Source organism: Sus scrofa, unplaced genomic scaffold, assembly GCF_000003025.6.
Source record: "Sus scrofa isolate TJ Tabasco breed Duroc unplaced genomic scaffold, Sscrofa11.1 Contig297, whole genome shotgun sequence".
Taxonomy (NCBI): Eukaryota; Metazoa; Chordata; class Mammalia; order Artiodactyla; family Suidae; genus Sus; species Sus scrofa.
The window spans coordinates 128,874-154,113 of NW_018085169.1; the positions used below are offsets into that span (position 1 = coordinate 128,874).

At 44.2% G+C, this 25,240-nt stretch overlaps 2 gene segments (V, D, J or C); both read right to left on the reverse strand.

Annotated features, from left to right (window-relative positions):
• Positions 1 to 6,622: 6,622 nt before the first annotated feature.
• On the reverse strand, positions 6,623 to 7,617 carry LOC110258688. The segment is given in 2 exon segments: positions 6,623 to 7,146; positions 7,530 to 7,617. Coding segments are annotated over 2 exon segments (558 nt in total).
• A 5,351-nt stretch (positions 7,618 to 12,968) lies between these two features.
• LOC110258694 lies at positions 12,969 to 13,512 on the reverse strand. The segment is given in 2 exon segments: positions 12,969 to 13,267; positions 13,458 to 13,512. Coding segments are annotated over 2 exon segments (339 nt in total).
• Positions 13,513 to 25,240: the final 11,728 nt, after the last annotated feature.

The following is a 25,240-nucleotide window of genomic DNA, read 5'->3' on the forward strand; positions in this document are numbered from 1 at the left end:
GTTTCAAGGTAGTTTTTAATTTCCTTCTTGATTTCCTCATTGACCCATTGGTTTTTTAGTACCATGTTGTTTAGTCTCCATGTAGTAGGTTTTTTTCTCTTTGCTTTTCCCATGGTTGATTTCTAATTTCATGACATTGTGGTCAGAGAAGATACTTGAGATAATTTCTACGCTCCTAAATTTATTGAGATTCGCTTTGTGTCCCAATATGTGGTCGATTCTTGAGAATGTTCCATGAGCATTTGAGAAGACTGTGTATTCTGCTTTTTTTGGATGTAGTGTCCTGAAGATATCAATGAAGTCTAACTTTTCTATTGTTTCCTTTAGGATCTCTGTTGCTTTATTGGTTTTCTGTCTAGAGGATCTGTCCATTGATGTGAGGGGGGTATTTAGGTCTCCTACTATGATTGTATTCTCATCAATATCTCCCTTTATGTCTGTTAAGATTTGTTGTATGTATCTGGGTGCTCCTATATTTGGGGCATATATGCTGATGATAGTAACATCCTCTCCTTGGATGGATCCCTTAATCATTAAGTAGTGTCCTTCTTTGTCTTTCTTTATGTCTTTTGTTTTAAAGTCTATTTTGTCTGATATGAGCGTTGCGACTCCTGCTTTTCTGTCATGTCTATTGGCGTGAACTATTTTTCCCCACCCTTTCACTTTCAATCTATATATATCTTTTGTCCTAAGGTGAGTTTCTTGTAGGCAGCATATTGAAGGTTTTTGCCTTTTTATCCACTCGGCCACTCTGTGTCTTTTGATTGGGGCATTCAGTCCATTGACATTTAAGGTGATCATTGATAGATGATTATTTACTGCCATTTGAACCTCGTGTTCCAGTTGATTCTATGGTTCTCCATTCTTCCTTTCTTTTTTTTTTTTTTTTTTTTTTTTGGTTGGATGGTCTCCTGTTATTATCTGCTTGAATGTATTTTTTTTTTCATTTTTTGCAAATGCAATATTTGGTTTTGTCTTGTGGTTGCCCTGTTTTTTAAGTATGCTAACCCCTTCCCATAATTGTGTGTTTTAGCCTGATGGTCCTGTAAGTTCAAACACTTCATTACTATATTAAAATTAAGAAGAGAGACATACAAACAAACAAAAAGGGTTATTTACCTCCTAACATCCCTTGCCCACATCTTATGGTTTTGATGACACTTTTTTATTTTTTCTTTTTAATTTTATTTTGTTTGAAGCATGTTCATGATTAAATCTGTATGCTGGCTTATTTGAGTGACTGCTCTCTGATTGCAGTTTCCTCAGTCCTAGTTCTTCCTCTTCTTCTTCTTCTTTTTTTTCTTTTCTTTTCTTTTTTCTTCCCTTTCCTTCCTTTCTTTTTGGTTTAGAGAAGCCCTTTCAATATTTCCTTTAACCTGGGTTTTGTGTTGCTGTATTCTTTAAGTTTTTGTTTGTTGGGCAAAATTTTTATTTCCCCTTCTATTTTAAATGATATTCTTGCTGGATAGAGTATTCTAGGTTGCATATTTTTTCCTTTGAGCACTTTAAATATCTCTTGCCATTCCCTCCTGGCCTGTAGTGTTTCTGTAGAGAAATCAGCAGATAACCTTATGGGGGTTCCCTTGTAGGTAACATTCTGTTTTTCTCTTGCTGCCTTTAGGATCCTCTCTTTATCACTAACTTTTGCCATTTTTATTATGATGTGTCTTGGTGTGGGTCTGTTTGGGTTCAGTTTGTTTGGGGCCCTCTGTGCTTCTTGTATCTTGAATCCAGTATCCTTTAGATTTGGGAAGTTTCCAGCGATAATTTCTTCAAATATATTTTCCATTCCTTTATCTTTTTCTACTCCTTCTGGAATTCCTATTATGCGTAGATTGGCCCGTTTTATATTATCCCATAGGTCTCTTATATTGCTTTCCAGTTTTTTGATTCGGTTTTCTGTCTGTTGACCAGATTGAGTGATTTCCATTATTCTATCTTCCATATCACTGATTCGTTCTTCTGCATTATTCATTCTGGTTTTTACTGCCCCTAGTTCAGTTTGCATCTCTGCAAATGAATGTTCTAGTTTTTCTTGGCTCCTCCTTATATTTTCTAGCTCCTTTCTGAGGGTATCTGCATTACTGTTCATATCCTCTCTTAATCCCTTCAGTATTTTCACTATTTCTCTTTTGAACTCCAGGTCTGTCTGACTGCCGAGATCTGTTTCATTGTTGACTGTTTTAGGTGAGTTCTCCTGTTGGTTTGACTGGGGGTGGCTTCTCAGCTTCTTCCTCTTGCTTGTTGTTTTCTTTCTCCTGAGGGAGTTGTACTCTCCGTGATCGGGCAGTGTTTGCCTTGTCACTGCTGTGGAATATTTCCTGAGGGCTGGCGTTGTTGGTCAATCTTTTTTGAGGCAGTGTGGCTTTTCTGGAGTGTTGATGGGGCTAACAGTGTTTCTTTGAAGCAACGGAGGACTTCCTGAGGGCAGACAGGACTGGGAGGTCCACACCACTATGGTAGCAGATTTCACTCAGTCAGGCAGAGCTTGCTCTGGTGTTTTTAGGCTGTGGGGTTCTTGCAGGGGGTTGGCGGTCCTGGCGAGCTGTTCCTCAGGAGTGCAGCACCCCCTGGCGGCTGGAGCAGCTATCTGGGTCACTGAGAACCTAAGAGGCTCTTCCCTAGGGTAGCCCAACTCAGAAGGACAGCCTGAGAATGTAGGCGGATCTTTTCACAGTCTGGCCGAGCTTGTTGCAGCTTTTCTGTGCTGCAGGGGCTCTTCCAGGGGGCTGGTGGTGCTGAGCAGTTATTTCACGGGTGTGCGGCACCCCCTGGGGGCTTGGGCGGGTAGCAGGGCCGTTGGAGACCCACGAGGCTCCTCCCCAGGGCAGCCCAACTCAGAAAAACCGTCTGAGATCTTTTCCCGACTCGGCCAGGCTTGTTGCAGCTTTTCTGGACTGCAGGGGGTCCTGCCTGGAGCTGGCAGTCCTATGCAGCTGGTCCACTAGAGCATCCCCTGGGGGCTTGGGCGGGTAGCAGGGCCATTGGAAACCCAAGAGGCTCCTCCCTGGGGCAACCCGACTCAGAAAATCCGTCCGAGAATTAGGCCGATCTATTCACAGCCTGGCTAAGCTTGTTCTAGCTTTTCTGGGCTGCAGGCCTTTTCTCGGGGGCTGGTGGTGTTTGGTGCTGCTCTGCGGGGGTGTAGCCCCTCCAAAGGGCAAGCAGGCCTGTGCAGGGACAGCCCCTGCGGTGGTAGGCTTCAGGCACTTGTTGACGCCAGCCCTCCTGGATGGCAGGCAGCCAGTGAGAGCATAGTGAGTGGCGGGGGTGAGGGGAGGGGATGTACTGGGAAGCACATCTTTCAGCTAGCTAGCAGGCCTGTAAGCTTGCTGTGGGGTGGGGGGTATTCTATGGGAACCCACCCCTTCTTCTCTCCCCTCCCCAGCACGGGTGCAGACCAGGCTCTTCTCCAAGGTTCCCTCTGATGCGGCTTTCCACTTCCCCGCCCCTAGAGTATTGTTTGCTTCCTCTGCGACAGCTTTGTTTTCTAGTCTCCCAGGCAGTCTCTGCCCTGTCAAACTTGACCGGTTTCTAGACCTCCCAAGCAGTCTCCGTTCTGCCCCGCCCCCCCAGCCTGGGGACTAACCTCTGGAGCCGAGGTCTCAGTGCCCAACCCCCACCCAGGCATTGCCTGGCCCAATCTCGGGGACTAAACTTCGGAGGTGAGGTCTCGGTGCCCAGCCCCCACCCAGGCGTCCCCCGGCCCCCTGTCGGGGACTAACCTCTGGTGCTGAGGTCTCGGTGCCCAGCCACCCCCCCCAGGCGTCCCCCGGCCCTTTCTCGGTGACTAACCTTCGGAGGCGAGGTCTCGGTGCCCAGCCCCCACCCAGGCGTCTCAATTTTTAGTGACTGTGCCCGTAGTTCAGATGGTCCGTTGGGTTCTTGATCGGTTTTTCCGTACTCCAACTTACTGCTACACTCTTCTCTGCATCTGGAGATTCCTCCGGTTCGTTTGATCTTTCCCCTGGTAGGTGACTTTCCAGGGTGCGGGATCCCTTTCTCCTCTGCAGTTCCCTTTCGGGAGCGCCCGTCCCGCTCGGATTCACCTTCTCTCACTCTCCTCTTTTCTCCCGTTCTGCCCAATAATGTCACGAACTTCTTGCCGTTATTGGAGTTTAGGTTCCTCTGCCAGCGATTGGTTGCTGTTCTGTGTGAGTCATTTATTCCGTAGATGTGCTTTTTTGTTGTGTTTGTGGGAGAGGGCGAGCGTGTCCCCTACTCCTCCGCCATCTTGTCGTCTATCCTCATGGTAGTTTTGATTTGCATTTCTCTTATAATCAGCAATGTTAAGCATTTTTGCATGTGTTTGCTGGCCATCTGTATATCTTCTTTGGAGAAATGTCTATTCAGGTCTTTTGCCCATTTCTCCATTGATTGATTGGTTTTTTTGCTGTTGTATAAGTTGCTTATATATTCTAGAGATTAAGCCCTTGTCAGTTGCATCATTTGAAACTATTTTCTCCCATTCTGTAAGTTGTCTTTTTGTTTTCTTTTGGGTTTCCTTTGCTGTGCAGAAGCTTTTCAGTTTGATGAGGTCCCATGGGTTTATTTTTGCTCTAATTTCGATTGCTTTGGGAGACTGCCCTGAGAAAATATTCATGATGTTGATGTCAGAGAGTGTTTTGCCTATGTTTTCTTCTAGGAGTTTGATGGTGTCCTGTCGTATATTTAAGTCTTTCAGCCATTTTGAGTTTGTTTTTGTGCATGGTGTGAGGGTGTGTTCTAGTCTCATTGCTTTGCATGCAGCTGTCCAGGTTTCCCAGCAATGCTTGCTGAATAGAATTTCTTTTTCCCATTTGATGTTCTTGCCTCCCTTGTCAAAGATTAATTGACCCTAGGTGTCAGGGGTTATTTCTGGGTTCTCTATTCTGTTCCATTGGTCTGTCTGTCTGTTTTGATACCAGTACCACACTGTTTTGATGACTGTGGCTTTGTAGTATTTCTTGAAGTCTGGATACTATGAACAACTGTATGGCAACAAGTTTGACAATCTGGAAGAAATGGACAATTTTCTAGAATCTTACAGCCTGCCAAAACTGAATCAAGAAGAAACAGACCAACTGAACAGACCCATCACTAGAAATGAAATTGAAGAGGTCATAAAATCACTCCCTACAAATAAAAGTCCAGGACCAGATGGCTTCACAGGTGAATTCTATCAAACATATAAAGAGGAATTGGTGCCCATCCTCCTTAAACTCTTTCAAAAGGTTGAAGAAGAAGGAATACTCCCAAAGACATTCTATGAGGCCACCATCACCCTCATTCCAAAACCAGACAGAGATACCACCAAAAAAAGAAAACTATCAGCCAATATCATTGATGAATATAGATGCAAAAATTCTCAACAAAATCTTAGCCAACCGAATCCAACAACATATCAAAAAAATTATACACCATGACCAGGTTGGGTTCATCCCAGGTTCACAAGGATGGTTCAACATACGCAAATCAATCAACATCATACACCACATTAACAAAAGAAAAGTCAAAAATCATATGATCATCTCAATAGACGCAGAGAAAGCATTTGACAAAGTTCAACATCCATTCATGATCAAGACCCTCGCCAAAGTGGGTATAGAGGGAACATTCCTGAATATAATCAAAGTCATTTATGATAACCCCACAGCAAATATAATCCTCAATGGGGAAAAACGGAAAGCCTTCTCACTCAAATCTGGAACAAGACAGGGATGCCCACTCTCACCACTGCTCTTCAACGTAGTTTTGGAAGTCCTAGCCACAGCAATTCGACAAACAAAAGAAATAAAAGGCATCCATATAGGAAGAGAAGAGATCAAACTGTCACTGTATGCAGATGATATGATACTATACCTAGAAAACCCTAAGGACTCAACCCCAAAACTCCTTGAACTGATTAATAAATTCAGCAAAGTGGCAGGATATAAGATGAACATTCAGAAGTCAGTTGCATTTCTGTATACCAGCAATGAAACATTAGAAAAGGAATACAAAAATATAATACCTTTTAAAATTGCACCTCACAAAATCAAATACCTCGGAAGACACCTGACCAAGGAGGTAAAGGACCTATATGCCGAGAACTATAAAACTTTAATCAAAGAAATCAAAGAAGATGTAAAGAAATGGAAAGATATTCCATGTTCCTGGATTGGGAAAATCAATATTGTAAAAATGGCCATACTCCCCAAAGCCATCTCCAGATTCAATGCAATCCCTATCCAATGACCCAGGACATTTTCCACAGAACTAGAACAAACAATCCAAACATTTATATGGAACAACAAAAGACCCAGAATCGCCAAAGCAATCCTGAGGAAAAAAAACCAAGCAGGAGGCATATTCTTTTTTTTTTTTTTTACTTTTTTTTATTACTCAAATGAATTTATCACTTCTGTAGTTGTATGATGATCATAACAATCTGCTTTCACAGGATTTCCATCCCACAGCCCAGGCACATCCCCCCACCCCCCAAGCTATTCTTTATTATTTCCAAAGTTGCATCTGATTAAGTTCTCACTTGGTCCAGGCAGAAATTCTGATCTGTAAAAAGGGAACTCAGCTGAGCTGTGGTTGTCCCAGAAGTGAACTTCTCTCACTGGCCTGTTTCTAAGGGTACATCACACCAAGGCCATGAGCTTATGGGGCCTTAACATGTGGGGTCTGAGGAGGAGCTGAGGCTCTGCTGGTCCACAGGCCTCAGCTGCACCCTCTGCTGCTGGTTCTCTCTCTTCTGCCTCTTACACAGTCTCAGAGCTTCTGCCCCTCTGCTCCCCAGACAACTCACACATGTGTGCAGCTGGGCCCACAGAAGAGGGGTTTTTGCTAAGGGCTGTATCACTGTGGGAGGAGAGTGTATAATTTGCTGGCAGTAATAAACTCCCACATCCTCAGCCTCCACCCTGCTGATTTTGAGGGTGAAATCTGTCCCTGATCCACTGCCAGTGAACCTGTCCGGGACCCCAGTGGCCCTGTTGGTAGCATAATAGATCAGGAGCCTTGGAGACTGGCCTGGTTTCTGCTGGTACCAATACAATAGAGAGGCTCCATCACTGTGTAGGAGGCTCTGACTGGACCTGCAGGAGATAGAGGCAGGCTCTCCAGGGCTGACTGACAGGGAGAGTGGAGACTGGGTCAGCACGATGGCCCCACTGGATCCTGAAAGAGGAAGAGAAAAGAATATATTTTGAGCAAGGTTCATGAGTAATTTTCACAATTTTCTATTTGTTATTTACTTCATGCTAGGTTATTTTTGATTTTGATTTATATGCAAAATATTCAATTTCAGAAGAACCCAAGATTTACAATGTATGAGGAGCTCTCTAGAGGTCAAGTCCACTTGCCACAGTTCCTATGCCTCCCTCTTCACCACAGGATGGATACTTTTTTCTTCCATATTTTTCCTTAATTCTATTTTGTTAAATATCACATTCCCTTTGCTGAGGCTAAGGTGTGAAGCTAACTTGTGGGCAATTACACATGAAAAGCAGTGCTTCCCCCACAGCCCCCTCTTCCCCTTCTCATCTCCCCTCCATCCTCACCTGGGACCCAGAGCAGGAGGAGCCCCAGGAGCTGAGCAGGGAACCTCATGGTCAGCTGTGAACAGATGAGCCGTGATCAGTCCAAGCCAGACTAGAGCTGCCCTTTTATGTCAGGCTGGCCAGGGCAGGTCCTCTCTAGGGGACAGCATGCAAATCCCCTGGTGGGGGCAGTAGAGGGGAAAGAGCAGGTGGGTGGAGGCGGTCACATTTGAACCAAGAGAAATTATGGTCTCATGTTTCTCATCATTTTCACTCATTATCTTGACATTCATGAGAGCAGCTGTCACTTCTCCTTACCCCCTTACAGTCTCAGGAAGATCTTTCATTGCTCCCCCGCTTGTGCTCACAGGTAATCCTTTTTGAAGAAGAAGCTCTATTACATCCCTATGTACTGAATCTTTCTAGTCTTAATTAAGTAAGATTTTAAAAATTAAAAACAGTAATCAATGCTACTTAAAAATGTATCAAACATTTAAATCATCAGTCAATGTGATCCAAAAGGTTTTCTTTTGGAAATCATTTCTAATCAGCTACATTAATAAACCCTCTGGACTCACTGGACCTCATGAGGATCATCGTCACCATGATGACACATATGAGCCCCCAGAGCTGCTCTTCTTAGTAGAAATCTGGGGAGCTGCCCAGGTGGGAAAAAGCTTGACTGTAAATTACCATCAACCCTGAGGACCAGACCTATTGATTTTTTTTAATTTAAGGCATAGAGTTATAATATCTTCCTATTTTGGAATGTGTCCTCTCTTTCTCTTTTTAGATAATAGAGCATAAGCCCTCATCTCACATGCCTCCTCTCCCTATTGGCAGGTCCAGGGGCTGCTCCATTGTTCCTCTTTTAGCCACTAGGAGGTGGCTGTCTTTCTTTTTATGGTCCAGACACAGCTCTTAAGGGAATCCAGTCATACCAGAGAACTGGCATTTTGATACAGACCTATAGCCGTGAAACACTCATTTTAAAGTCATAACTCATTATTCATTAGATTAGAAATACATAGGATTTCCGGCTGTGGGCTAGTGGGTTAAGAATCTGGCTGCACTGGGTCCCTGTGGAGGCATGGGTTCCATCCCTGACCCAAGCATTTCCATGTGCTCCAGGTGGGGCCATAAACTATGAATAAAAAGAAATACGTAACACATATCAGAGTCTTATTTCCTTTATTAAACTCTTTTTTTGTTTCTTTAACTTTTCATTTCAATAATGGCAGCATAATAGTGTGGGGATAAATTGAGGTATACAAAATATATACATAGAATTGAAAATATAGATTTTTGAATGTTCTAAAAAGTTAGAAGATATACCAGAGTTTTTATTTAATTTTTTTTAAAAAAGACAGAACCTCAAATTTACTGATTGAGAATCAGATTTAGTTTAAAACAAAATTTAATTGAAAAAGTACATGAACAGACACATCAATGAATATTGTTGATTTTATGTGTCAAATTCAAATTAATAGCTATAACTGCTGAATAGGAGTTATACAACACAATGTTACCATTTTCTTTCCGTAACTTCTTAAGAATATTTTCCCTTTGTTTTTTTCCTACTTCCTAACACTCAGAGTGCTAATGTCTAAAGGAAATTTTTAATGACTACAGGAAATATTAACGTAAAAGCATGCACATATAATTTGTATGTTGTTGTCAAATCCAACAGACTTATCTTGAACATTTTGGGTAGTACATTTTGCTAGTATTTTATCTTTATAATCTAATATTTTTATTTGTGGTCTACTACATTTTCATCATACATCTCGAAGTTGACATTCTCTTTCTGTTTTCAAAAGAGTGTGATGGGCCTTTCAGTACATCCATTTAGGGAATTTTTAATGTCAATGTGAGTGTATAAAACGGCCTAAGGAGCGGTCCTGCCTGTTCCATGAGACTTTCAAGGAATGCTGAGCTGCTCAGTCCTGCCTTCTGCATTAGTATTCATGGCACCTGATCTCACCTTACCTGTTGGATGTGAATGATCCTGGCTCTCTTCCTCCCAATCATTCTTTTTTTTTTTTTTTTTTTTTTTTTTTGCATCCTCTTCCCTCAGTCATTTCTATACTCCTTGGACAACTCCTCATTTTGTTTGTTATTTTCAGGGTGGTAGTTTCACTTTATCTTTTTTTCTTGAGTTTGTGTTGCTGCCCTTCTGCACTCTATACCTATTTGAACATGTCTTTTCTGAACATGCAGATTTTGGATTTCTGGGTGTTATTTTGTATCTGCATTTAACTTGGTTAATTATACATTAGTCATTCTAAAAGAATGGTGTGACAGTTTTTCTTTTCTGTAGATTTTAAAAAAAATTTCCCTTGTTGGGGCTCCTCAGTGGCATATGGAATTTTCCAGGCCAGGGATGGAGTAGGAGCTGGAGCAATGCTGGATCTTTAACCCACTGCACCAGGCAGGGGATTAAACCAGCACCTCCACAGAGACAAGTCTGGTTATTAAGTCACTGAGCCACAATCAGAAGCCCTCCATAGTGTTTTAAAAGTGTTCTGCCACCCAAAGAATTTCAGTATTCAACTTTCATTTTCTCCTTAATAGGAGCCTACCCTTGAGAATGAATGCATTTGTTCATTCGATGATGTGTTGGAATAGCTATTTCCTGATCAGCAGGAGATTGTTTCTTTAGGAGCAAGGAGGCACTTAGGTTGCTGATGTGGTTTCTTTATACCAACACCCAGTCTGTATCCACTACAAGAAAGTGCATCAATCATAAAGCTTGGTGCTGTGTCTTCTGACTCTTTGGTGCTCTATGGTTTCCAGAGGATGCATATCTTGAGCTGATTTCCACAACTTCGCTCTCTGAGCTACCAGATTCCCCAGGCCCCAGCTGTCCTTTCTCTGGGGGACTGCATGCAGGCTTTTCTACTGGTTCCATTTTTTGCCCTTTTGCTTCCTTCTGGGAAGTGACTCTTGCCTCCTAGGGTGCAGCCTATTGCTCCCCCTCTTGGCTCCATAGCCTTCTCTGTCACTGCTGCAATGAACTCTCTTCCCCTAATCCCCCAGGATCCTCACTTACTCTGAGTCAGGCTGTCAACATCGTCAATCTGGGTTATTCTTTTCTCCATTGACATAGAGCATGAGGTCAGAGTATCCTCTGCTTCTAGTGTTTCTGTAAGGTTGTGCTGTGAGTAATTTCCTTTACTTTATTGTCCATTTTTTATGGTCTACTGAGGATTTTTTTATGAATTCTGATTTACACAGCTCTTGTTCTTCTATGGGAACTTATGCCTATATGACCAAGGCAAGCCTAAAAAAATTTTTTTTCCATCCCTTGAGTGGCGTGATGGTTAGTGTATTATTTTCCAGATCCTTTATTAAGGTATGCATTGCTTCTTATTCCTCCCTTTCTCAGTATTTTTATCACTAGCAGATACTGAATTTTACTCTATAATTTTTTTTTATTTTTAGGTCTGCACCCACAGCATATGGAAGTTCCCAGGCTAGGGGTCAAATTGGAGCTACAGCGGCTGACTTATACCACAGCCATGGCAACTCGGTTCTGAGCTGCATCTGTGACATCACGACAATAATCAATCCTTTACCCACTGAGCTAGGCCAGGGATTGAACATGCATCCTCATGGATAGCAGTCAGTTTTGTTTTCACTGAGCCATGATGGGAACTCACTACTCTATACTTTGTAATGTGTCTATTGAGGGAATCATTTTTTTTTTGCCCTTCATCTTTCAATTTGGGAAATTACATAACCATTTTATAAAACCCAACTTGAGTTTTTAAATAAAAGCCAATTTTCATAGTGTATTATCTCATTTATATATTTCCAGTTTTGGTTTGCCCGTATTTTCTCTCAAATGTCTACACCTATGTTCAAAGGCAGAGGGGAGCATACTTTTTCTACTTTGCTCTGTCTTTGGTTTTGCAGTTGAGGTTCACAGAACAAATTAAGAAGCATGTGCTGCTCTTGTATTTTCTCACAGTGTGTATAATTCAGAAAAGGCATGAATTTTATATAAGCTAGTGTTTATCTATTACACTGTCCGACCCCATTATTCTTTTGTGGAAATATTTTTAAGGACTATGTCGAAGAATTTTCTGCTCATATCCTGATGTGCTAGTTTCCTAATGTTTTTCAGTTTCAGAAAGTGATAGATATTTCTTAGAATTTGTCTCTTAATGGGTTGCAAATTTTTAGCAATATTGTTTATTGTTTTTTACAAAGTTCTCCTATGGCCTCTACTTGTACTCCATGTGGGGGCCAAATGCTTTATTATGTGGAATCTCCTGGATAAAGCCCTAAGAAAAACTCCAGAGATATTTCTGGCCAGCAAGTAAGGCAACTGCAAATACAGGGAACAGTCACTGCCTTCCTCAGGTTGGAACAGGTCATTGTCATCCACAGTCCCCCAGTGAGTCTGATCCACTGCTGTCTGCTACAGTAAATGGAGGCAAAAGCAGACATTATTCTGGGTGAGCAGAGTATGCAGAAGTGTAGGCAGCCAGCACCTGCAGTCAGTTATGCTCTGGCTTCTGGGGGAGAGCAGAGAAGACCTCATTTCTAGGCTTTGCTTCCCAGATGAACTTACCCCCAAGTAGTTTAAACTTTTCTTCACTGTTTTAAAATAAGACCTGACAAGAAACACCAACAGAGACAAATCACAAAATACCCAAGGGATAAAAGACTGATAATCCAAAACACACAGACACACTCACAAAACAAACCTTGTAAAAACCGAAGAACATGGGAATAAACAACCTGCCCACAACTGAGCCAAAGAACATTCTGGACAGTTCACCCAAGAGACAGACAAGTGATAAGTAAGCACAGGAAGAGATGTTCCACATCCTATGTCATCAGGAAATGAATATTTAAAAAAAAAATAGATACCACTGCACACTTTTCAGCATGGCCTAAATCCAAAACAGTGACCACACTCAATGCTGCAAGGATGTGGAACAACAGAAACTCTTATTCATTGCTTGTGGGAATGCAACGTGGTACAGCCACTGTGGAGACAAGCTGGTGGCTTCTTCAGTGGAGGGTCTTGCCATGGTTTTCCCCCAAACTTGAAAACAGTATCTAGATGAAATCTGCGCACACTGTACAACAAAGATTTCTCTAAAAAATTGATATCTCTTAAGAAAGTCCTTCTTGGACTATCAAGAATATTTTCACCTGCTAAGTGGACCAAGACATCACAAACAAGATGACTCAAAGGTAATCATTTATGAATTTATTTCTCAGGAGAGGCATTGTCACATCTGTGCTGCAGGGTCTGAAGAAGGGGAGAGAAAGTTAGGGCATCTAAGAGGGTTCCTGTCCCTTCTACCAAAACTTGCAGTGACCTTCATAAGGTGGTCTGAGAAATGCTCTCAGCAGATGTAGGCACCATGAGCAGCTGGGGCAGCCCAGCTTCACACATCTGCTTCCCTGGGGGGGGGAGGTTGTGCTGGCTTGTAACTCTGTGGGAGGTGCACTGTATTACTGCTGACAGTAATAAGTTCTAACATCTTCAGTCTGCAGTCCACTGATGGTGAGGGTGAAATCGGTGCCAGATCCACTGCCCCTGAACTGGGAAGGGACCCCACTTTGCAAAGTGGATGCAGCATGGATCAAGAGTTTAGGAGCCTTCCCTGGTTGTTGTTGATACCAGGCTAATTCGCTGCTAACACTCTGACTGGCCCGGCAAGTGATGGAGACTGTGTCTCTGAGAGATGCACCCAGGGAGGCTGGAGACTGGGTCACCCGGATGGCACAACTGGCACCTGAGAGGGGAAACAAAAACCACACATATTCTTGTTATCAAGCCTTGAAGAGCCCAGAGGTACTGAGCACAGTGGCTGAGGGGATGCTCCCATGTCCCAGACACACAGAGACACTCAGGGGTCCCAGAGTGAGCAGGGATGAGGGGCAGGAGTCAGCAGTGGGAGTCATTCAGGGGGTCTCCCTCCTCACCTTGGAACCAGAGCAGCAGGAGGCCAAGGAGCGGCATGGGGGCCCTCATGTCCATGCTGGTTCCTGAGCACTACTGCCTCCTGCCCAAGGTGTGCCCAGACTCTTAGTAAGTGTCCAGGGTGGTGGGCTGTGCTCTGGGAACATGCAAATCAGCAGGGGGAGGGAAGGGCTGGGCACAGCTGTAGGGGGGGCTGGTCCCCGTGAAAACCCAGGGGCTGTGCCCTGGGGACTCAGGTCAGAGCAGGCAGCACACATGTGCTGCAGAAAACACGCTTCTCCCTGGAGACCATAGGATGGACCCAGCACACTGTCCTGTAAGGAGAGGATTTGTTTTCCTCCCTTAAAGTTCCCCATCATCTTGCTCCATCTCCTTCGAAGAGCAGGAATATCAGGGATGATGCATTTCAAAAACTTCAGAGAATTTAATAAACTCCCTGCATTGTGTATCTGGAGTTCTAATTGAGGCTCAAGACCATTCCTCTGCAATCTGATAATCTGATGTCCTTGGTGTGACACATTCTTTGCCCAAACACAGAACCAGGATATCTGCATAATTTCCCTCCGGATTCCTGCTGGACTGAGCAGTGCACATGTGGGAAGAGCCTAGCAGGGTTGGGGAAATGTCTGTCTGAAAGTCTGACAGGAAAATTCACAGCATTCCGTGCTCACACAGACTAGGGTTATCTGGGGCTCCACCAGCCAAAGCAGACCCCGCATCATTTATGGGCACAGGCTGGGTGTTCTCAATGGCTTTGCCTCAGGAATGGAGCAAAGTAGCCCCACACTCAATGCTGTTTGCTCTTTTCACACAAAGTGTATACAAGCAGGACTCCATAGAGTTAAGAGCTTCAGATGAAGATCATAGATGATGCTGGAGTTCTCTTGGGCAACAGAGGGGTAATGATCCAGTGTTGTCACTACAGTTTCTCAGGTCATTGCTGCACATTCAGTCCAAGGTCTGGGAACTTCATTTGCCTCGGGTGCTGCCAAAAATTTAATTATTGCAGAAGTATAGATTAATGTCACAGATTGGAGAAAATAGGCAATATCAAAAATGGTGATAAAAATATTAAAAAAATGAACATTCAGAGTTCTGGTCATGGGTAATAAGTTAACAAAACTGACTAGCATCCATGAGGATGCAGGTTGGATCCCTGGCTTTGCTCAGTGGACTAAAGATTGGCATTGCTTGTGAGCTGCTATGTAGGTTGCAGACACGGCTCAGATCTGATGTTGCTGTGGCTGTTGTGTAGGCTGGCAGCTACGGCTTTGATTAGACCCCTAGTCTGGGGTCCTCCATGTGCCCTGGGTGCAGCCTTTCAAAGAAAAACAAAAAAATTAACATCCACTAATGAGCCGTGGAACAGCTTCCAACATTATGTATAATTAGAGCCCTGAAGAGAAGAGATGAGGAGAAAGTTACAGAACATTTTAAAATATATATTGCTTAACATTGTTCTTGATTTAAGAAATCATTACTAGAGCTTGCATAATTCAAATTCAAATTCCCCTTGAAACCTTGTGTTCAGTGGCTGAATATAGAGGCCCAAAATATCTATTTTTAGCAACGGTTTCTAGCATGGTGCTGGAAAATTATTCTGGAATTCATCTGGTCTGAGGAATGATACAATAATCTCCAAACTGAAGACATAATTTAACATAATTACAGCACACATTTCTATGCAGATTTGGAAGTCAATATATACACATTTTAGAGTGGGTTATTCTGAATCATGTATTAACTGATCTGGAAGGAGGCTCTTTAGCATGAGTTCCAGAAGAGAAAGGGACTCTGCAGTGAGTCCACCTGCATTTGAACATATGTCCTAGGTGTAAAATGACCTTTCAAGTTCCTGTCCCAGGTGGGGAGAGTGCATGGAGGCTACAGAAAGCCCCATGGAGACAGACCACCAGGGGTATTGGAGCAAGAACAGGGTAACTGCTCAGCAGAAGACACACAGTGCTCCCGGGTTGTCATTAACCCCTAGCAGAGACTACATGCTGTCTAGGTGTCATGAGCTGGGCATGTGACCTGAGCTGCTGTTATGAGCTGAATGGCATGTGAGGCACCAGGACATAACTCTATGCATGCACAGCAGCCTTCATCATCAGGTAGAAGGGGACACACAGGCTGGACCTTGATGAAGTTCCCAAGGCCCAGATGTCCTGAGGCACATACAGAGGCTACTCAGAATCACATGGAATCTAACCTTGCTGCAAGGCTGCCTTTTCCTGCTCCTCCATCTCTAGAGTCCTGTGGATGCTCCATAGCCTCTTGACCTGGAGAGAAAGTAATGAAACTTTAATTCATGTAGGATATGTTACCATCCCTTCAAAGTAGATGTTCAAGGCCTTAAATCCCTTTTAAGAGTAGTGGATCTAGTACACCTGAGAGGAAAGTATTTTCTGTGGCAGGACATGGAGTCCTGTGTCCAACCCACTTTAACACACAGTGATACAACCTGAGTCAGAGATCTTCACAGACTCAAGGGCAGTGGGTAATGGTTTGGTGAAAGGCTCAGGAGACTGGAAAACCTGGGCGATTGGTGCTGAAGAATCCCAAGCTGATTGTATGGGGTGGATCTCTGGGACTGGGCTTAGTGTAAGGACCTCTGTGCTCTATGAACATGGTCAGTCACTGATGTCTCCTTGGCTGGAAGCGCTCAGTGATCAGAGAGCCAAGGTGACCAGCTCTGTGGATGTCAGTTTCCTGAACACCCCAGTGCTTGTTCAATGAGGTCATGCATCACCTGGCCCAAGTGGCCAGGAAGGAGCTCCACAGCCTGGATGTGCCCTCACCTCAACCTGTATGGCTTTTCCCTCAGGGAATTGCTCCACAGGACAAAGGCAGAGACTCATCTGGTCCCTAAACTGTCACCCTGGCTTCAGAACTTGGGGCACCATCTGGCCACCTTTAGGACATGCACTCCCTGCATCAGGAAGGGAGAGTCATTTGTGGTCACTGCCCTGGGCTCCTTGTCTGGGTCCACTTGCCTCTCTTATCTGCCATGTTCTGCCAGCACCCACACCTGTGCTCACAAAACCCCTATTCGGCATCATGGTATCTCAACAACAGGGACGGGAGAGAATTCATTGGTCCTTTTCTACAATCGGTGAACTGGAGATGGGCACTTGCCATCTGCCTCTCCATGGACTGAATCATGAGTCACTGCAGCTGCCGACCCTGAATCCCCCTGAACCGTGCTCTGAGTGGAGATCAGGAGTGAGCCACTCTGCGCTCTGGGAAATCTACCAGAACAGGTCTTCAGATAGTGGATATTTAGAGGAGAAATTTTTATGAGCCCGGTTTTTGCATCTCCTCATATCTAGAAAGGCACTTAAATCCTTCATGGTAACGTCTGCTCCTTGTGATTAGCATAAACCGTCATAAGACCAGCAGCAACCTTCTCTAAACACGTGTGCACGGTTGCATGTTCCTCCCCCCATCACCAATATCACATGTCTACTGACATTTCCTCTCCATCCAGGAGTGCTTTTCCAGAGCTCCCTGAAATGCTGCCCCCAGGCTATAGGCATCCTCTTGCTCCAGAGAAGCCTTGGTTCTCTGCTTACATTGTGCATAGAGTTTACCTCCACCAGATACAACCAGCCTGAACACTGGAATATCCTCTTAGAGAATTGGTTACAGTCAGAGTTGATACTAACTAGCTGTTTTTTGGTACCATTTTTATTATTACTGGAATACAAAGCTTCAAGATGCAAAATGCAGAAATAGGAGTACCTCATATGAATATCACCCTTGCAAAACCTTTCTTACTGTCCTTGAACTTGATCTCTCAGTTGCAAATATCTTTGTTCTCCACGAAGGCATGCTCAGGTTATGGGCACAGTCATGGTTCTATGGACCTGGGAGAGAAATCTTTCCCTTAGCTACTCAGGGCTGCTCATGTCACTAAACCAACAGCCCAAGAAGGACATGAGCCATTTGGGTGTTTGTCCTGAAACTGGTAATGAGGACAAGGAGACTTGGCAATGAGGCGTCTCTGGGAGGTCTCTTAACACTCTAATGTCCAGTGTAAAAAGTAACAGATTACAGGAGCAGAGTACTGGAAAATTAACCAGAAGTTTCCTCCCACCCACAGGGGTGGCTCTGGGTTTGGGAAACCAGGGGTGGCCTTCCCTTCTGTCTCTACTGCATTTGTGGTAACTGGTTTCCATGCCACCTGCACATCTGACCTCAGTGGAGTCACAGAAGAAGGGCAGACCAAGATTGCAAGGGTCTTACAGGGCAGGCATGGGTGGATTGTGTGGTCAGGCTCCTCAAGGTGGCTGTTCTCTGCTCTCTGTCCATCCCCTGCCCCACCAACACCCTGTGCACATGACTGGCCTCCTAGGTACCTGCTCAGGTCACCGCTAGTGATGGATGATCCAAGGGGCAGTGAGGGGCCTGCTATTCACTGGTTTCCCAGGTACCTAAGGAGCCAAACTGCCTTACTCCCCCTGTAGCTTGTAATCACACATTTCCCCCTGGGAGGAAGAAGGCAGTCAAGTGGTGCCTGCACCTGCCACATAAAAGGGGGTGTTGTGTGGGTTTCTTTCACTTCTGGTCTTCACTCCGGCTGATTCTGGACATACCAGGTTCCTGCTGTCAGATCTGGGATCTCTTCCTTAGCCCTTCATCCCCTTGTCTACTTACTATAGGGTGGTAGCAGAACACAATTTAATGCCCCAACTGTATCTTAATTTGACCTGTGTGTAGTTATTTTCTTTCCTAATTAGAATGAACAACACTCATACAACCATGTGCATTTAGCAGCAATTTTCACTATGTTCTCTTCAATTGCACAGAGATACATCAGTGCAGACAACTGACAAAGGAAAGGTCCTGAAACCCTGTGGAGTTTCAGTTCAGTGAGAGGGAGTCAGACTAGAAGTGTGAACATCATGAAGCAGTATGTTTTCTCGTACATTGGAAGATGAGGACTCCCTGGAACAAGAGTGTGGAGCAGGGTGTGCTATGAATGCAGGATGGCATGACCACAGAGCAGGTGCCAGTGCCCGTGTGCTTGGGTACCCCCAAAACTCATACACTGAATTTCTTTTTTTAATTTTGGTGTTGAAAGTCTTTACTGACAGATTAAGAATTATGTTTATTAAAGGATGTTTGGATTCCAATGTTGTGCCAATTCTGCCATACACTGAAATTCAACGACTCAAGGTAGAGATGTTATAGAGGGAGGTGCTTAGGTCCCTCCCTTGGGGCCCTCCTTTGCATTGGGATTCATGCTCTTAAAAAGACACCTCTAGGGGTCCCTGGTCCCTTCCTCCATATGAGGATAGGAACGGTGCCCCTCACCAACCACACTCACTGTCAGAATGATCCACAAACTACAGCCTCCAACAATCCTGAGAAGTAAATGACTGGAGTTTATCGACTGCCCAGTCTCTGGGTTTAGTTGAATAGACTGAAGGGACTGAACAGAGGACCTTGGAGCTGACTTGATGGGCTGAGAGTCACCCCACTGGGCATCTGCAGACAAGCTCTGCCTGCTGAGAGACAGACCATCAGGAGCAAAGCTGGGATGTCCAGATGGTGTGGCTCCTTCCAGGCAGAGCCAGGACACCAGGGAGGCTGGGTGCCAGGGAGTCAGAGGCTGGTGCCGAGCAGAGGGGTCAGGGCATGCCAGGGAGTGTCCAGATCAGGTGCAGTCCCATGGGCACTGCGAGGACTTGGGCTTTTGCTCTGTGTGAAGTGGAATCTAGTGCAAGTTTTGAGCAAAGGGGAAACATGACCCATTTTGAAACATCTCTCTGTTATGGATTGAGAACCGACTGCATGTTGGCAAGGGGGGAGCTGAAGGAATTGACATATCATAATTGTCGAGTTTAAGGTGCCAAACATTTCATTTGATAGAGTTATATGTCCCAATATGGTTGTCACTGTAGCATAACCAGACTCCTCTATCCCATGACGTAGTTATCATTTCCGTTTTGTGGAGGAAACAATGAAGATCTGGTCTCTTGGCAGCTGCGAACCTCCTAAGCCAGTACTGTTGACTATGACCCCTCTGCTGGGCATTCCCTCCCCAGAAGTTTGAGTCTACAAGGTCCAGGCTTTTGCCCTTAATCAACAGGACCCCATAGGCCCCAGCCCAGCTTCTGGTCCCCCCCATTCTCATCTGTTCTCAAGAGCTGGGCTGTTTTGGGTTCCACATAGAAGTGATATCTGACAGTGTTTTCCTTGGCTGTCTGACATCACTCACTTCACATAGTGCCCTCAAGGGCCATCCTGCTGTCCCGAAGGGGAGGATTACCTTCTCCCTCATGCAGAACACATGCATATTTGTATTTTTATTTACATACACATGTATTATATATCGTATGCATGTCCATTGTTCTGTAGCTCCAGTTTTCTTCACCAGGAGCTGGCCTGCTGATGCTCCTGTACCTTTGGTTTATGTCTCCTCTCACCCAAAGAGGAAGCTCCAGGTCACTAGATAGTCACTCACTTTGGTCTCAGATGACCACAGCATCACTCAGTCCCCAGTTTTCCCACCTTCACTTGCCTTCTCCCAGGGCCTTCCAGAAACTCTGCATTTCAACAAGGCATTAGTGTTAGCAAATAATTGAATAAGTGCCTTAGGTTTCACAATTTGAGGGCTCTGGTCTGCTTATTCCTATGGATATTCTCAACACAACTTCAGACCTAATGGAATTGACACATTGAAGCGTTCATTTCATTTGCCATAAAACTTCTTTTTCTCATTTCTAAAGTATTTTATATTCTTAAGCAGAAAAAATAGATCAGGTGTTTCATTCCTTCAGTGCTTCTTTTTCCATCTATAATGCTCTATCATGGCATATAAATGACAGGGCACATTATTCAATCATACGGCACTTTGGAACAGTAGTATAACTGGTATATTTACAGAATTTATTCAATGCAGGAATTTATACGCTGTTTACATTTTCCACTAAAATATATTATTTCATTTATTTTAATTTAATGATCATTTTGCATTAAAATGCATTTATTTATTGTTTGAAACTTTCCCTTATGACAATATGCCACCACATGTGTCAGACCTACAACACTATTAAGTTAGATGGTCCTCATTTGCTTCCCATCAGGGAGTTTTTACAAGTCTCCTATCATTCTAGATTATCCTGGGGTAAATGGAGTAAACTTTATTTTCTCCTTTATTCATGATTGTAGTTTATTTTTAAGACCCATTTTAAAAACTGAAAGAACCTCCCTTTTGCTAAAAAACATGTAATTAAGGCAAATCATAGGCTCTGGCATTGAAACCTTGTATTTGTTGTACATTGTAAACAACCTATATTAATAAACAAAAGTTAAAGTCTCTAACAAATAATTCTCATGCCGAGTCACCCTGAGGATAGCACGTGTGGAATACTTTCTCAAGTATGTTAAAGAAAGTGGACCTGTACAGATTAAGGAAGGAAGAAACTGATAGATGGGAAAAGTATCAATTCACCAGTGTTACCAAATGTTACATTGAGAATTATGTGCCACTCATGGTTCATTTGTAATATGGTTAAACTTTTCTTGCCACACATTAGTGTCATTTATTGGTTATTACATTGGGTGCATTTAACTGTCCAATGTAGGAACGGGGAGGATTGCGTTTCCCTTCCCTCAGCCTCCTGTCACATCCCTGGTTGCTACAGGACACAGGACCCACTAAGTGTCCCTGCTGCTTCTGCCAGGATGAGGCTGTGCAGCTGATGCGGCTATAATAGAGGAACCTGAGCTGCATCCCAGATGCTCATGGCCCAGAGCTCTCAGCTGCCATATACCCCCTGAGCCCTCCCACAGCTGCCTTTCACATGGACTCAGAGCATCAGCTCCCAGTTCCCCAGAGAAGCTGTACCTTGGGCAACTGGGCCCCCAGGCAGGGAGGTTTGTGTTCAGGGCAGTATCACTGTGGGAGGAGCTTCTAGAGCTTGCAAACAGTAATAAACTCCTCGGCCTCCAGCCTGATGATTTTCAGGGTGAAATCAGTCCCTGACCTACTGCCACTGAACCTGTCTGGGACCCCAAAGGCCCTGTTGGTAGCCCAATAGATCAAGAACTTTGGAGACTGGCCTGGTTTCTGCTGGTACCAATTCAAATAATTTTTTCCATAATTACCTCAGAGGCTCTGAGTGGACCTGCAGGAGATGGAGGTGGGCTCTCCAGGGCTGACTGACAGCGAGAGTGGAGTCTGGGTCAGCACGATGGCCCTACTGGATCCTGAAAATATAGAAGAGTATATTGGCATAAACCCCATGAGTAATTATCAGATTTTTCTATTTGCTTTTTCTTCACACTAAACTCTTTTTTGCATGTTGATTATTATACAAAATTTCCAATTCCAACCATCCAAGTTTACAACATAAAAAGAGGTCCCCAGATGTCTTGTCCACTTTTCCTCACCTCCTTTGGCTCCATCTCTAGCCGAGGATGGGAACCTGCTTCTTCTGGATTTTTCCTAATTATCACTTTGCTAAACCTCTCCTGCCCTTGGCAGAGGGTGAGAGATATGCACATACATGTGGGCAAACACACATGACAAGCAGTGCTGCCCCCACAGACCCCTTCCTCTTCTCATCTCCCCTCCATCCTCACCTGGGACCCAGAGCAGGGGGAGTCCCAGGAGCTGAGCAGGGAACCTCCTGCTGTGAATGGAGGAGCCCTGATCAGTCAAGCCAGACTAGAGCTGCCCTTTTACGTCAGACTGGCCAGGGTAGGTCCTCCCTAGGAGGACAGCGTGGAAATCCCCTGGTGGGGGCAGCAGAGGGGAAAGAGCCAGAGGTGGGGGAGTGGGCACAGTTTTGACCTAAGGGAAATCAAGTTCTCCTGTGTTTAGAATGAAATGGATACATAGCATCTATAGTTCTTGGAGTAGCAGGTGGCAGAATCTCACCATGAAAGTCTGAATTGATTGCAAGAACACACTGCCCATGGGTGGCTGCTCTAAGAAAGCATCAGGACTGTGAGTGCAGATATATGTGTCCAGGGTCAGTACCAGGAGGGATGGCTGTCTGCCTCAGAGCCTCCCCAGATGGTTCAGATGGGAGGACAGCTCCCTCCCCATTTGTCCTGATCAGTCATGTTTTCTGCCAGTAACAGCACGGAGTTGAACTGGTGCAAGAGCTGCCATGTGCCAGCTCTTCCCGGGTTGACTGCTTATGGACCTTAGAGTCAGGTGTTAGAGTCAGTTAGATTGGATCTTTTCCAGGTACCTTGTGAATTACATTTCAAAGAGCACTTAAGAAACAGGACTTGACTGAGGAAAAAAGATGTTATGTCTGCTGTGCAGAGAGCTCATAGTCCCATTTCAGGCAGTAAGAAAAGGCATAAGAATGTTATGTCTCAGGCACTAAAATGAAATATCTGAAACTGTTTAAATCTAGTGCATATTATTTTATAATTCTATGTTTCTCTCTGTCTCTGTCTCTCTCTGCCCTGTCTCTCCATCTATATATGGCGATCATGCCATGTACATGCCTACATGTACGTATGCACAGACACATGTGTATATATGTATTATATACATGACAGGCTAATCAAAGAATTTATGAGGAAAACATCCACTTTTTATGAGGAAACATAATGAAAAAAGCATGATTTTATATGATTTTTGAGAGTGTTCCTAAAATATTATTTCCCAGGTTGACTCTTTCTCTTCAAAGCGAGATTTGCCTGGTTCTTGACTGTTTGGTGTAAGAACTCCTCCTCTCACTGATGTATGTTTATTCAGATCCCTGAGTCTATAATTCCAAAGGAGATGCTGTTTGTGAGGAGAATAATGACTGGGTCCTTATTTCCATGTCGCAGGATAGTCTGTGTCTGTTACAGACACGTTCCTGGGCTTTATCTTTGAATGGTCACTGTGGACCTGGGTTTCCAGCCAGCACTACTCAGGGATTCAGCCTGTCACCCCCACCTGTCATGACATAGGAAAACCACACGATTCCTCAAATGTTTCAGACTTAGGCAGGTCATGTTGACCTGAACAGCCCCTGAATAACAGTGACAATGTTAAATGGCTTTTATTCTGAAAATAAAGTCTTGGGGATTAGAAAAATTAGACTTTGCCCTCTTATTAAAGTCTGGATAATTTAACCCCAAGTTGAGACTTAATTGACCAAGACAAATTACCTAATACAATAGTATGGAAGATTCCACAAGAAGCTTTTGTCTGAATGATCCCTGAGAAATGCTCAATAAGATTTTGAAACAATGCTGAAACGGTAACTGAGCAAAACTTATGTTCACCTATAATGTGAACACGATGGCAACAATCTCATTTTGCTGCCATTCATCAGGGTCTAGAGGTACATGTACAATTACAAATGTGACATATTTATCGGGTCAAAATGTTGTTTTCCATTTCATTGTATCTATTTCTGGAAGTGTTTGCTTTTTTGGCTTTGTTTATGGTGCTAGCCAAATGATTCTGGGTGTTGTTTCTTGCTTTGAAGTTACCAGGCAATGTCTGTGTTTCTACAACCAGATGCAGGGCTGCTTTCCTGAACATTCCAGCCAGTGCAGGACACTCATGGCTTGGCAAGACTGTCTTGTTCATGTTTGAGTTTATGTTCATGCTGGCATTTTTCTGTAGGATGGAGACTGTGACACACTCTGGGAACCGTGTTTTGTAGACTTTGTTACCCCACAGAGTTCCCACCTGGGCTGTTTCAATCAAGATGAGAGACAGCAAGAACTGTTCCCCGTCTGGATCCAGATGGAGGTTCCTTGTGTTGAGATCAGGCTCCCAGCAGAGGGGGCCCCAGGGGCAGGTGGGCTGGACCAGATCCTGAGCCCTGAGCACCTGGGATTGGAGCTGGCTGCCTGTCAAAACTAACAGCACACTGTCACTCACCAGAGGATCAAGTCCATGGCTTAAAGGGACGTTGGGTTATGGAAAGCCCAGGGAAGGCTCTGCGAATGCTTTGACCTCTGACTCTATCAGTTATTTCAAAACATGGAGAAACAAATGTTTCCACACATGACTCTTCTGGATCCTCAAGAACTTCCTCTCCATCTGCCTAACAGGCATCTGTATTTCATGTTTGACCATTGTTATTTCTTTTCTCTTGGAACAAATTTAAAAATTCCTTAGACATAAAAAATGATCAATAGGATAAGTGGGAAATCACGTGTTTGTGATGAAGGCTTTTTGTCTAGAAACATTAAATGATGTGCTGAATCCTGCTCCCCGTGGAGTCATTGCGCCAAGGAAGATGGTCATTGCATTGTATCATCTGCCTGAGCTTTCTCTGCTCTGTAGGTTCTTCGCCTGCTCCAAGAGCTTCACTCTGAGCTCACCCTTAAAACCCAGTATTTGCACATGAAATAAAGTCTCCTTCAAAGCCATGGCTGTTCAGGCTGCTTAGCAATCTTTTCCCCTGTGCACATGTGAGGTTCTGTGTGACCTTGTAAGTATGTCAGGTCACTTGAGACATGGGGAGTGAGGCACAGGGAGGTTCTGGGACCCACAGGGCAGACCCTGCCTGTGGAGGAGGATTTGTATGTTGCCCCGGGGTCAGCAAGACAGGATTTTCTCAGAACATCATGGATAAAGTCATGCACATAAAGCCAAATGGGGCCTCTCAGCTGAGAATTCTCAAGTTTAGTTTTTCCCTTTCATAGTCAGTGAATTCAGGAATTTAGTTATTCTTTTTTTTTTTTTTTTTTTTTTTTTTTGCTATTTCTTGGGCTGCTCCCGCAGCATATGGAGGTTCCCAGGCTAGGGTCCAATCGGAGCTGTATCCACTGGCCATGCCAGAGTCACAGCAACTTGGGATCGAGC